At 39.2% G+C, this 14,111-nt stretch overlaps 1 protein-coding gene across 1 annotated transcript in view; it reads right to left on the reverse strand.

Moving 5' to 3' along the window:
• Positions 1-14,111, reverse strand: part of LOC137278100 (ubiquitin-like modifier-activating enzyme 6) — a 78,653-nt gene that overhangs the window by 25,151 nt on the left and 39,391 nt on the right. The window contains exons 9-11 of the mRNA XM_067810219.1: positions 9,589-9,712; positions 8,961-9,070; positions 4,519-4,581 (exon numbers count right to left, since the gene is read on the reverse strand). Of these exons, the coding sequence (XP_067666320.1) occupies positions 4,519-4,581; positions 8,961-9,070; positions 9,589-9,712 (297 nt within the window). The remainder of the gene's footprint in view (positions 1-4,518; positions 4,582-8,960; positions 9,071-9,588; positions 9,713-14,111) is intronic.

The following is a 14,111-nucleotide window of genomic DNA, read 5'->3' on the forward strand; positions in this document are numbered from 1 at the left end:
AGAGTCCCACAATCCCTAGCATGTCGCACTGGATCAAGGCTGGCCCAAACTGAGTATACATTTCCTTAGTAAAGTCTGTAGAGGATGATGCCCCAGCAAACACACTCACATTTCATACAGTGATTTTACCTGCACTAGAATGATGAACAGAGGACAAGGTTATTGGTTGGAAAATTTACCTGTGTATCTGTTAAACCAGATAGAATTCTGTGAGCAATGTGTAAACATATATCAATTTCCATTACTTATGTTCTCTGCAAGGCTAAGGTGGTCAGTGTGTTGATATATGTCAATAACCACACTTAAAATGTTCTGTTATCACGTGTGTAAAGTCACAACGCTTGCCAATGACATCCACCCCTAAGTAACCCATCCTCTTGATTGTAACATAACATTCCATCCTGAACACAAAAGACCTAATGCCATAAAAAAAATTGTTGTGGCTCTGATTACCTAACAGACCCTTGACTTCTGGAGCCAATCCTATTTTATTTCAGATTGAATAAAATAAGCTTTCAGATACCATGTTTTTTTCCTTGCACTGATGGACATTAGTCATTCTGATAGAGAAGTCGACATGATGCCTGCAAGCTTGATTGAATAAACAATTTCATGTTGATAAATGTTATTAGTTTGTAGTTTACTTTAAAACAAACTGTGAAAAAACAAACAAACAAAAAAACAAAACCCTAAATTTGAAAGAAATGTACTCCTAACCACAACATCTTCTTTACTTGGCCTAATGCATAACTAGCAGTAAGTAACAAAACCTCATGTTAAAACTAAAGAAACTTTCTATTTCCAGAAAGCCCTCTAGATCATAACATACTACTACATTTCTAATGCAAAACCATTACCTTTAGTTTGGGCAAACAAAATCGTGGAAGGCAGTACTTGGCTCCAGGCTAATGTTACTTAATGTCACTTAGCCAAAATTATATGTGTTCCACTCTTATGACATCAATTCCAATATTATGGGATCATCTGAGATTTGACTTCATGTTTTACATCAGGCAACTTGAAAATAAAATCCCAAGCCCCTGGCTACCTTAACACAGGAGTTAAAGGGCTTTTTGTTCAATTGCATCAGAGAGAGTTGGGAGCACATGTTTATTGCAAGACATTAAAACATGAAATCTAGTGCCCCCTGCAATCTTTTTCAAGACATTTCCCATTTAATGATACTATTTCTAGGTTTGGATAAGATGTGTTACAAATAACTATAAATAAAAATATGATCTTGACCCATTTTACAAACCAACGTCACATGTTTGATGACTTGAAGTCTCGACTTAACAAATACAATTCAGTCTACCCTCAGGTATACTGTAATAAAGCACAAAATAACACTGGACTCTTATAAGGTTAAAACACTCAGACATGCTGATGGTGTCTGCCCCTCCAACTGAACAAGTGATAAAAAGTTCTGAAAGTTTAGATTTGTACATCAGCATTAAACTGAGATGTCACATGACATTCTACGGATGCTCTGTGGGACTGTGGACATAGGCCCAGTTAGCTGACTGAAGCAGCTGCAGGCCATGAAACAGTGTTAACTGGTGGGGGGAGTTGCAATGTTAGAGGCTGTTAATGACAAGTGGCAAGTTACCAAGGGTATGTCTCATCAGGCTCAAATGGCATAGTGACATCAGTTCAGTGTGACATAAAGTCAAAAAATGTACTTGAAGTACTCTCAAGTCCTTCCATCACTTCACGAAGCATCTTAGAATTTTTTTGTTAGCTATATGTAACATACACCTGTGCAATCTATTACAGAAAAATGTACCCTAACATTTATGTCTGCATTAGTGTGTAACTCATATGTTCATTTACTTATCTTCAGCAGACCACAGGCAGGACATGACACAGTGTAGCAGGTCAAAGAAAGGGTGAGGAAACAGTACAGCAGATCACAGACAGGGTCAGGACAGTGTAGCAGATCACAAACAAGATCAGGAGACAGTGTAGGAGACCATAGACAAGGTCAAGACACAGTGTAGCAGATCATAGACAGGGTCAGGACATAGTGTAGCAGATCACAGACAGGGTCAGGACACAGTAGCAGATCAAAGACAAGGTCAAGACACAGAGTAACATCACAGACAGCGTCATGACACAGCATAGCATATCACAGACATGGTCAGGACACAATGTAGCAGATCATAGACAAGGTCAGGACACAATGTAGCAGATCATAGACAAGGTCAGGACACAGTGTAACAGATCATAGACAAGGTCAGGACACAATGTAGCAGATCATAGACAAGGTCAGGACACAATGTAGCAGATCACAGACAGGGTCAGGACACGGTGTAACAGATCACAGACAGGGTCAGGACACGGTGTAGCAGATCACAGACAGGGTCAGGACACAATGTAGCAGATCACAGACAAGGTCAGGACACAGTGTATCAGATCATAGACAATGTCGGGACACAGTGTAGCAGATCATAGACAAGGTCAGGACACAGTGTATCAGATCACAGACAGGGTCAGGACACAGGATAGCAGATCACAGACAAGGTCATCACACAGCGTAGCAGAGCACAGACTGGGACAGGACAGAACGTAGCAGATCATAGACAGGGACAGGACGTAGTGTAGCAGATCATAGACAAGGTCAAGACAGTATAGCAGATCACAGACATTGTCAGCATTGTCAGGACACAGTGTGGCAGATCACAGACAGGGTCAGGACACAATGTAGCAGACTACAGACAGGGACAGGACACAGCGTAGCAGATCACAGACAGGATCAGGACAGCACAGTAGATCACAGACTGCGTCAGGACACAGTGTAGCAGATCACAGATAGGGACAGGACACAGTGTAGCAGATCACAGACATGGGGAGGATACAGCAAACAATAAAATGCAATAAGAGTTTCATATATATACTACCGACAAAACATAAGGGAACTGATGAAATGACAGTGAATGTGAAATTGCTCTGAATGTCCACTAAATCAAATATGGGCATGAAGTTCAATATCTGGTGTGGCGTGTCAACACATTCACGACACCTTGATGGCACACTGTTGATTAATTTCCAGATGGTTGCCCATGTTATTGCCCACCATTCCTCCTGAAGAGCTGCACCAAGCTGGGCCAGGTTGACGGGAGAGGGGTCCCTCGCGTACACCCTTCGACTGAGAATGTCCCGGTGATGTCTGCCATGCCATCATCTCCACAATTCTCCATTTTGTTTGTTCATTGAGATAATGCCTCAGAGGCATTTTTCAGCATATGTTCAACTCTACTGCATTAATGATTGTGAGTTCTCCAATACGTTTACAGACGTTAACTTCTGTGTGCACATGCATCACGTGTTGGTAATGCACTATGTGGAATTTCATTGTCATTGTTGCGTTGGATGTAACACTATGGTAACCTCAACATTTGCTGCATTCAGTTTCTTAGTTCCCTTATATTTGGTCGACAGTATATATCCTATAAAATACCTGTCTCAAAAAGTATGTATCAACCCACATCTGCTGTGGACATTGTACTAGAAACACCATGTATTTATCTGTCCAAGATCCAAACATCTCCAGGTAGAATAGAGTGTAACAAGTAAAATATTGCATCTGTTGCTCATTGAAGGAAGGTCATCACAACCCACCATTACCATCACACAATCATATGCTATGTCCTGTCATCCATGAACAGCAGTATTCAAACCATAACAGCATGCATGCTCCATCATCATACCACTGGGCCTCCTGTCAAAACTAATCAAGAGTGACTAATACTTCAATAGTTTTCGATCTATATGAAGTGATGTATGCACAAATTCTACTAGATGTGAAATGACCAAAAAAAATTTGGTTTTCATGTCAGATGTATGGAAAAATATGTTCACTCAGCCACTGGTTTAAAGCTGAAACTTCTGGTTATTCCCATCTGAAATATTCACATATTTACATTTACATTTCATCTGATGTATCTTTCAATTATTTGTTTTATTGAATCCAACTGCTTTATGTGTGAATGTGAGTGAGTTTAGTTTTACAACACACTGCAATGTTTCAGCCATATGGTGAAGATGTAATATTATCAATACCAATAAATAATCAAGTCTGGACCAGATAATACAGTGATCAAAAGCATGCACATCAATCTACGGGATGCAATGACATGTGTCAACCAAGTCGGCGAGCCTAACCACCTGATCCCATTAATTACCTCTTACGACAAGTATGTATTACTAAGATCAGACCTATCCTGGATTTTCATGGGTCTCTTGTAAATGTGAGCTGTTACTCTGGGTGAATGGTGTCTGGTGGTATTAAAGCAACAAGGTGAGATGAAACATTTAATGACATGGACATGTCATGGATACCTTACCACACATAGTAAACTTGAATCCACATCATCGAGTCCTTGTTTTATCTCCTTTGCACTGAGATCCAGAGAACATAACAACATGTACTATCTGCTGACATATTTGATGATGATGTGGGCAGGCACTCTATCTACAAAACCTAAGAAGCATTCTTCAAAGTTATGCACAACTCACCTGGAACTTGGACAGATCTGGAATGGTCAAACTGGGGCAAGTGAGTTGGCTCTCTAAAGATTTCTGGAAAGGGAAAGACACATGTCTGAGCGGATATAAACAAAAAATAAACCCTCATCTGTTGCAAATATTACAACTAAACCTAAACTGGATTCAGGGAACATTCTTGTCTTTTGGGGGGAAGTTTGGTGGGGAAATAGGTCTTGGTTCCATGACTGTGAGAGGACGATCATGTAGACATGCTTGGTGACTTGTTGCGCCCTGATAGGACAAGTGCCAGCTCTTGCTGGTATAGCACTGGTTACTGGTTGACTGTCAGATCTCAATATTTACAGACTACCATGACATTGCTGGAATATTGCTGTGGTTTCAACCAGCATCACATAATACCTGATCCAGTTTGGTGCCCAAAGTGACCAAGCCTATTTTGTACATAAAACAGAGCTCAACAATTTTCCATTATTATTCACGTTTGATTATACAGGATTTGTTCAAACCTCAAATGCTTTCGTAAACAAAACATGTCCTGTCATACTGAAACTGGATTATACAGTGCTGAATTATGCTGTCCAAAATCAGTCTGATATTGTTGTCATCAGCGTTAATAGGCTCCTTTATCAGATCTACAAGCAGGTTTGGGACTTGTACTCTATTATAGACCAAATGTTCCGTGTCATCTCCCAGTGACCCAAGGCCTATAAGCCTGTAATTCTTTTTACCACTAATGAATGTATTTTTCAATGAAGTTAAGCTTCACTTTATTTCATTTGAAGATAGTTGGCTATTCTGTGATAATAAAGATAATTCACACTAAGCATAGTTGGCTATTCTGTGATAGTAAAGACAATTCATAATGAGCATAGTTGGCTATTCTGTGATAGTAAAGGCAATTCATAATGAGCATAGTTGGCTATTCTGTGATAGTAAAGGCAATTCATACTGAGCATCTTATTCCAGATGTATTTGTTTTAAAGATTATGATTGATGCAGTAAACATCTTGCTTCTCCTACAATGACTATCTATTCCAGAACTATTTTGTCAGCATCATAATATCATCTAAGGTGAGACCCACTCCACAATTTTGTTGTTAGAATAACATACACTTATACGGCCTCATGCATCACAGACATGTAAAAATACATGTAACAGCAACCCTTGGTTCAAGCCCATGGATCAATACAGAGTAGGAGGGAGGATTAGGGTGCTACCTTGCCACTACCACTTCCACAGAAGCAGACAGGGACAGTAAACAGAGTAGCAGGGAATTAGCAGCGCCAGAACACTGTCTTGGTAATATTGCTACAGCATGCTTCAAATAAAATGTCTCTCTGTAAATAAACCCTATTTTTGTGGTACATACACAGCCCGATACACACACAATATCCTACAAGCTAGCTTCAAAATATGTTGAGAAAACTTTCTCTAAAATGGATATGTGGATAAATAACAACATGGAGACTATGGTGAGTCATCTGTAGTTTGGAGCAGATCATGATGATATTCTTCCAAGACAACATAATTGCGCCAAAGAGAGAGAACACAGTTTAACTATGTGCCACACAATTATTACCTGTTTCTAGAAAACGTCCTTGCCAAATGTAATGTACATGTATAAAAGATGTAATATGGACATGCAATGTTTCTCAAATTACAGTAGTGATTGTAAATATTCTGCTGTTTGTATATTTTTCATGTAAACCTGCATTAGCTGGCCATACTTGTTGATCTGGACCTGCATTTAACAGGTAACACAGTCCATGTCAGGGTGACCCTTGTCAACAAACACTCCTGTAATATGTGAAGGACAGTACAATGATGTACGTAGGAAACCAATGACATCCTTGAAGCAGCACGTTTATGTCATTGTTGGATAACAATGCCAGCTACCATTCACACGTTCCATTCCCAATATCCGTGTTGGAGGCCATCGTCAACTGCCACTGAACATGGTGTAACAGCTACATTTATAGCACAAGGCCACAGCTGGCTGTCAAATATTCAAGCAATGACATAAAAAAGGTGTTAGTCACTCAGCAAAATGTGACTACCTCACTAGTATTGACTTCCCGGTATGTCTAGATAAATTTTGGAGTGGTTGAACAAAGACCTGCATTCTAAGAAACTGATGTCAACTTCGACTTTCGGCATAACAATGCTGACAGAATTTGAAACATTCATAAGCAACAAGTAATCGGTTTGTAGAAAGTTATATTCTTCAAGTCAAAAGGAAATGTAACAAGATAAGTCATCAGTCTCTCCTGCAATGGTAAAATACTCTTCATGAATATGTCAGCTAGCTATGACTGTCAAATGTATGGGGGGTTTGATGTAGATCACTGTGGTTCATACTGGCACTTGAGTTGATTTATGTCATTAGGTTTTTGAATACCCATAAAGTGGGAAAAGACTAGAGAAAGATGTTCAAGTTCTGGAAAGGATCATGACCAATTTCAGTCAAAGTAAAACTTGTTGCCATGGAAATGCAAAAAAAAAATAAGAGATCTTATTCAGAAATCCAAAACTATAAAAATACAAAACAAAAAATACCCAGTTCACCACTAGATCTATCTAGATGTAAAATTTAGTGAAGAAACATTAAACAGCTTCATAGTTCTGCACCAGATAAAGAGCAATACCACCAATTTCAGTCGTAGTCAATTTGCCATGGAGAAACAAACATTTTATTCGGAACTCCAAAACTACCAAATGGCACCAGTTCACTACCAGACCTATCTATGTGCCAAGTTTGGTGAAGAAATAATAAACAGTTTGAAAGTTCTGGTCCAGAAAGTATCACTATGGTGTCCACCTCAACAAAAATGCAAGAAATAGTTTAATTCAGAAATATACAAAAGGCACAGTTCACCACCAGACCTATCTATATACCAAGATAGGTGAAGAAGTATTTAATGGTTTTCACGTTCTGCTCTGGAAAAAGATGAACTTGTGCATCCATTTCAGTACTAGAATCTGTACTTTACTGAGAGAGAGTAATCCCGAATGTAAACCCATTTGACTTCTTTCTATATGGCGTTGTGTGTTCACATTTTCATTCTCAATGCAAACTGTTTCTGGGGTGGACAGATATGATGTCAAATTGTCTAGTCATAACTCATTCTGTCACTAAGGAACAGGGATGAAGGGGACAAAACTGTTATCATCAAAATGTTGTCCAGCCTACAGATAATTGTTTCAGATGCCTTCGAAGAAAGTCTTAAGAATGCTTTCTGACAAACAGTTGATAACTTATCCTTGACAGAAGCTTTTCTGTGTCAAAAGTCTCCTTCAACATCTTTAAAGTGATTTACTTCTGGCCAAATAAAATTAATAACATACTTCAAAAGTCACTAATTGCTAACAGTTTCAGTTAATGCATCAACTCGATTATCTGGGCCCATAATACTCTCAGTGGTAGGTTCCCAGTCAACAGCTTCTCATCTATACACAAACCCTCTTAGAAGTATGTCCTCAATTTACAGCTAAATGATGGTCAAGATGGCTAAATGGTGTGAGTGCCAAGGGTGAAGGTAAATGGTTCTATCAGAGACAACTCAAGGCCTGAGGACAGAGAGAATAAGCCTGCAGGCTCAACCCTCTACACTGTAAATGTACAGGCAACTACACACTTCACATAATTTGAACCATTCACTTAAGTCACTCATTCACTTCAGTGCTGAATGTGTTCAGGGCATATCTAACTCCGTTTGTTTGGCACAATGTACTCTATTATAGATCAATGTTGGCCTGATGCAGCTTGAATAATTAGGACTGGTTCACCTGGTCATTGGGAAAAATGACTTTATGTTCTTGAAGAGCTTACAGTGGTGAATCTGAATGATTTGGGTTTATTAAGTGAGTGAGTGTTAGTTTTGTATGCAACAAAATCTTAGCTGTATGGCAGTGGTCTGTAAATAATCAAGTCTGGACCAGCTAATCCAGTGATCAACATCATGAGCATCAATCTAAGCAATTGGGATACAATAACATGTGGCAGTCAAGGCAGTGAGTGATCCCTTTAGTCACCTCTTATGACAAGCATGGGTTACGGAAGACCAACTCTAGCCCGGATCTTCATGGGTGATTTGGGTTTAAGGCCAGTATGAACAGTAAAATATTTCAGTTTTGTCTAAATGTGTCAGCTTATACTGGAGTATTCAAGGCACAAGGAATGACACCTATGATGATTGTGATTCTGGCATGTCTGATGGATGCAGCATGAGGACTGTTGTGCTACCTAAGCCCCTGGCAGTAAAGGAGTATCTTCAGGCCCGAGGAGCATTATAGCATCCACTGGATCAGATTTGGAGTTAAAATGATTTAGCAATCGATTCATTTATTTAAGATAATTTTAATAATTTAGATGATGTTGATTTGCCATACAGTGCCATAAGTTGCCAGTTTAATGACACTTTTGTCACATGGGTCCTGGTGAAAAACTTACAAAGTGGAATTTCTTTGGCAGTTTGACAGGAACAATGATTCCTCCGCCCTCGTATGGTTTGTGTTCCTCCCCAGATGTGTCACAGATGCTGAATGTGTATGGTGTTAACACTGGAACACAAAAGTCAGTATCTGAATCTGTCATACAACAATGTTGCCAATGCTGCTGCGATGTTGGAAAATTAACCAATTCATGAATAACCAAATGTACAGACAAAAAAAAATAATAATAAAATCTCAAATTCTAAGTTTTAACCATGGTAACAATCAAGGGCGAGTGTGTGTGAGAGTGTATGTGCATGCATACTTGTGTGAAAGAGAATGGGTTTTATGCCACTTTTAGCACTGTCCCAGCAATAAACACCAGAAATGGGCTTCACGCATTGTACCCACATAGGGAATCTGACCCAATCTTCAGTGTGACATGCAAATGCTTCAACCATTAGGCTACTCCACCACTCAACAAACAATTAAAACATCTTTCCAAGCTGATCTGAACAGCACTCCAAGAATTTAGGCATGTAGGAGAATCATTCCAAAAGCCATCACAAATTTGAGAAATCAACAAGAACAGTCTTATTTCAAATCAACAAGAACAGTCTTATTCTGTTCCACATGGTGAAGTTTACCTTTGATCTGGAAAAGCTGACCATTGAGTGAGGTCATCCCTTTGACCTCCTTGAATGTTACTGTGGCATCAGACTCGAGGCCATGCATCTGGTTGTCCAGGCATGTCACAACGCCCGGGGTAGCCTACAAAAGAAACACATGTTACTAACTTAGAAGAAGACTACATCATGCACAGGTCAATAACACATATGTAATATGTACCCTACAACATGTACAAGTCAAACACCTGGGGTACCCTACAACATGTACAGGCCAAAGACTTGGGGTACCCTGCAACATGTACAAGTCAAACTCCTGGGATACCAAGCAACATGTATAAGTCATACCCAAAAACATGTACAGGTCAAACATCTGGGGTACCGTACAACATGTACAGGCCAAACACTTGGGGTACACTGCAACATGTACAAGTCACACACCTGTGGTACACAACAACATATACAGGTCACACTTCTGGGGTACCCTACAACATGTACAGGTTGCACACCTGGGGTACCCTGTAACATGTATAGGTTGCACACTTGAGGTACCTTACAACATGTATAGGTCGCACAACTTGGGTATCCTACAACATGTACAGATCAAACACCTGAGGTACCCAACAACATGTACAGGTCGCACACCTGGGGTAACCTACAACATGTTCAGGTCACACACCCTACAAGTTTTAAGATTAACAATTCATCACCAGGCTGGACAACCAGTCTGAATAAAAATACTCAGCTGTTTTGGAATTAGGTTCAGGAAAGTTCAACAAGTGAAAAAAGCCCTAAAATCTAAAAATCCAAGTGATAGTGTTTTGCTCCAGAAATGACCTCTATCCTCATTTTGAGCATAAGTATAACTTGTTATCATGAAAACAAAAACAAAAAATACACAAAAACATCCGAAATCCCTAAGCATCGAAAGGCACCATTTTACAGTTGCCACTCAACTGACTCCATATAAAAATATCAAAATGAAATATTCAACAGATCGACAAAAAAGAAAACAGACTTTGGACAGATGGATCATGCTGATCAAACCAGGGGATAAAAAGCATGGACAGATACTTATTTAGTCATGAAAATAATTGAACAGAAAAGAAGTAACTCATATCCTTCTCAGTTGTTTAATTGTGAAGGTTGTAACTGTCTGCCTAAGGTCTATTCCATGACACCAATCTGAAGCCACATGTTATTACCACCAGACAGAACAGCCTCAGACATCAGTGTTTAACTATCCTCATCAAATTTAAGAAAGAATTAAAGGTGTCTGTCATTTCCATTGCCAACACAAACACCACCTCAATGCGTCTCCTGAATTAACCACTGAACTATCTCAACACTGCCTGAATTATGCTCCTGGGCTACCTATGAGTCAACTCTATCTGAAGTCCCCACTGGGTCATATGCAACAGGTTCCTATACATACCACTGGGTCAGTTCAACCCATCTCCGGAAGTTACTACTGAGTCGACTCAACCCATCTCCGGAAGTTATCACTGGTTCAACTTAACCCATCTACTGAACTTACCACTGAGTCGACTCAACCCATCTCCTGAAGTTATCACTAGGGCGACATAACCCGTCTCCTGAAGTTATCACTAGGTTGATTCAACCTATCTCCTGAACTTACCACTGAGTCGACTCAAATCATCTCCTGAAGTTACCAATAGGTTGACTTAACCCATCTCCTGAAGTTACCACTGAGTCAACTTAACCCATCTCCTGAAGTTAGAAAGTTACTTGACCAGGAGGTCCTTTCTCAAAGTAATCTGTACTAAGGTTAACCTTAACTCCCATTCTTTAACACTGCACTGAGTTTATCTATGTGACTTACGATCATCTTCATGTTTTGTGAATGGAGGCTCTGGAAGGGACTTCAATGGATCAATTTATATGGTCTCCTAAAGCTACCAGTGTGTTATCTTGGTACCAATATATCAATTCCAAACAGGTCAGCTTGATATTGCATTAATTCAGTGTATTTTTTCAAAGTTCTGACTGAGTACACTTATCAGCCTGAAGCATTCAACATATCTGGGCTTGTACTACCATCCCTTCACTGACTGAAGCAGACGCTGTGTTTTATTCTTCATGAAGCTGTCCTGATTGATGATTCATACATCAACCAACTCAAGCCTCCTGAAGCTGATGCACAACAAGCCTAGAGTCATGTAGTACTTGTCACAGTTGAAACAACACAAAATCTCTGGAATGTCATCCAAGTAAGTTGCATCAAGGAAAGAAATCTTCAGCATAAACCAAGGAACCAAAGCACAAAACATAATTTTTACTTTCTGGTGATGGAACACAATGTGACACCATATTTCTCTGACTTTGTTGTTTTTTTTAAGAGAAAACATTTGATTATGGCTACCACAACACATTGACAACATACTTGGAACAATATCACTATGGATAAACAGCCCATAACATAACCTCAGAATGTGGGACCTTTACACTTTGGTGATTAACTGTAGCTAGTATGTATAACATAGCACAACTTTCTTTAATATCTATGTAATTAATTTTGGTTTTATCTGTTTCTATGATTAAATAATTCATGCTTACAATTGTGCGCTATTGATTTTCTGCTATTGATGACAGCCAGTTCTATGCAATTAATGAATGGGTTATACAGTAAGTGCCATGCATTTGAATTATCCATGATTTACTGTACACATTATCATAGATTGTGATGAACTCTGGGGAGTTAACAGCTTTCAATAGTTGCATCATTTGTCTTAGAAGGAACACAAAAATCATCTGAAAAACAAATGTTATAATGACTTGCAATCAACTGTATGTAATGGAAAACATGGCATACTGTTCAATGAGGAATCTATCAGAGAATCATCAATGTGTCTTCTTTGAATTCAAAAACAAATTTGATAGTTTCTATGGGTAATGAAATCCTGTATCTGTACCTTACATGTGACAACCATGGAGTTTATAACTTCACTGATTCATGGGTTGTGCATAAGGAGGAGAGGGAGGAATGACTTCTTTTATCCTGTCAGTCATATGTCAACTCCATCCAGGAAAAGTGGAGGGAATGAACAGGTAAACAAACAACTGACTGTCAATGCTATCCCAAACAAAAGACATTGGGACATACATGACTGTGACCACTGGAGCTAAAGGCAATCCTCAAATCTAAAAGGATTCCTATATCCAGAAGAATCTAATACTGACACAGAATCTCCACAAGTTCCTCTGAGGAAAAGGATCCAGTACTGCCAAAACTGGCATGGATTCCTATGTCTAGAAGGATCTAATGCTACCCTGAATCTCCAGAGATTCCCATGTCCATACGGATGTCATACTGCCCTGACTGTCCACATATTCATATGTCCACAAGGATTTAATACTGCACCAGAATCCCCACAGATTCCCAAGTCCACAAGAATCTAAATACTGTCCCAGAATCTACACAGATTCCAATGTCCAGAATTATCCAATACTGACCCGTAATCTTCACAGAATCACATTAGTCAAAGGTGCGAATGATGACAAAGAATCTCAACTGAATCATGAGTGAAGGAGGATTTCCCCAGATCTCCACAGAATCACAGTGTTCAAGGAACATAATCTGGAGTAGCCATGTGGGTCTAATGCAAAGCAAAAATCTCAACATGTAATAAAACTGCAAAAGAATAAATGATACTGTAATCTTCTTACAGTAACATCTAACCTTCAAAGACATTATTAATGTTTTTTCAAAGAAAACAAAACAAACGCCTAAAACTGACACAAGGTACACCCATGAAACATGAAAAGGTAATTGCCAAGACACCCGATTGTGTCTGTAGTAATTAACCTTTACATCACCCTTCTTACCTGTCAAAAATTATGTGCGACTTAAATTTACTCTGTGACATACTTCAAACATAATATCACTGCATCAAAGCCACCACCTGGGAAATCAAAGAAATCGACACGTTTGACAGGTGAGTCATCAATGTAATTGATCTGTGTGATTTTCTGGTGCTGCAGACAGGCACACACATGGTGGTGGAGTACTGTCTGGCGTGATCTCCACAAACAACACTGGTCCTGATGATCAGCTTGTGCGTATATCAGGTGAAATACATCATCCTGCGACCAATACTGGCACCTGAGTAGACAATCCCACAAACATGATGTCTGACATAATGGACTTAGTGCTAATCTGGCTAATACAATTATTTACTTTCCTATCTAAATACCAAAACAGGAAATTCCTGACAAATTCGATCTCAACATCACTTCCAGTCTCATCAAATTGAGAAGATTTATCTTACATGTGGATCAATATTTCTACAAAACATTATTGAATGACCTTATATTCTGTACGGTAAGTGAGGTTGTCAAACCATGAAAGCTCAGACTAAAGCACTGACCATAAAGCGCTTATTTTTGACTGTAAACATTCTTGATAACTCATAGGCAGGTCTGTTAGTTCAACATATTGCAGCATTCAGCAATGTGACGACATGAGTAAGGACAATCACAACACGTATGCTTACAGTTGGCACATGAACACCTGTGGTGACATT

This window comes from Haliotis asinina, chromosome 3 (genome assembly GCF_037392515.1).
Source record: "Haliotis asinina isolate JCU_RB_2024 chromosome 3, JCU_Hal_asi_v2, whole genome shotgun sequence".
Classification (NCBI taxonomy): Eukaryota; Metazoa; Mollusca; class Gastropoda; order Lepetellida; family Haliotidae; genus Haliotis; species Haliotis asinina.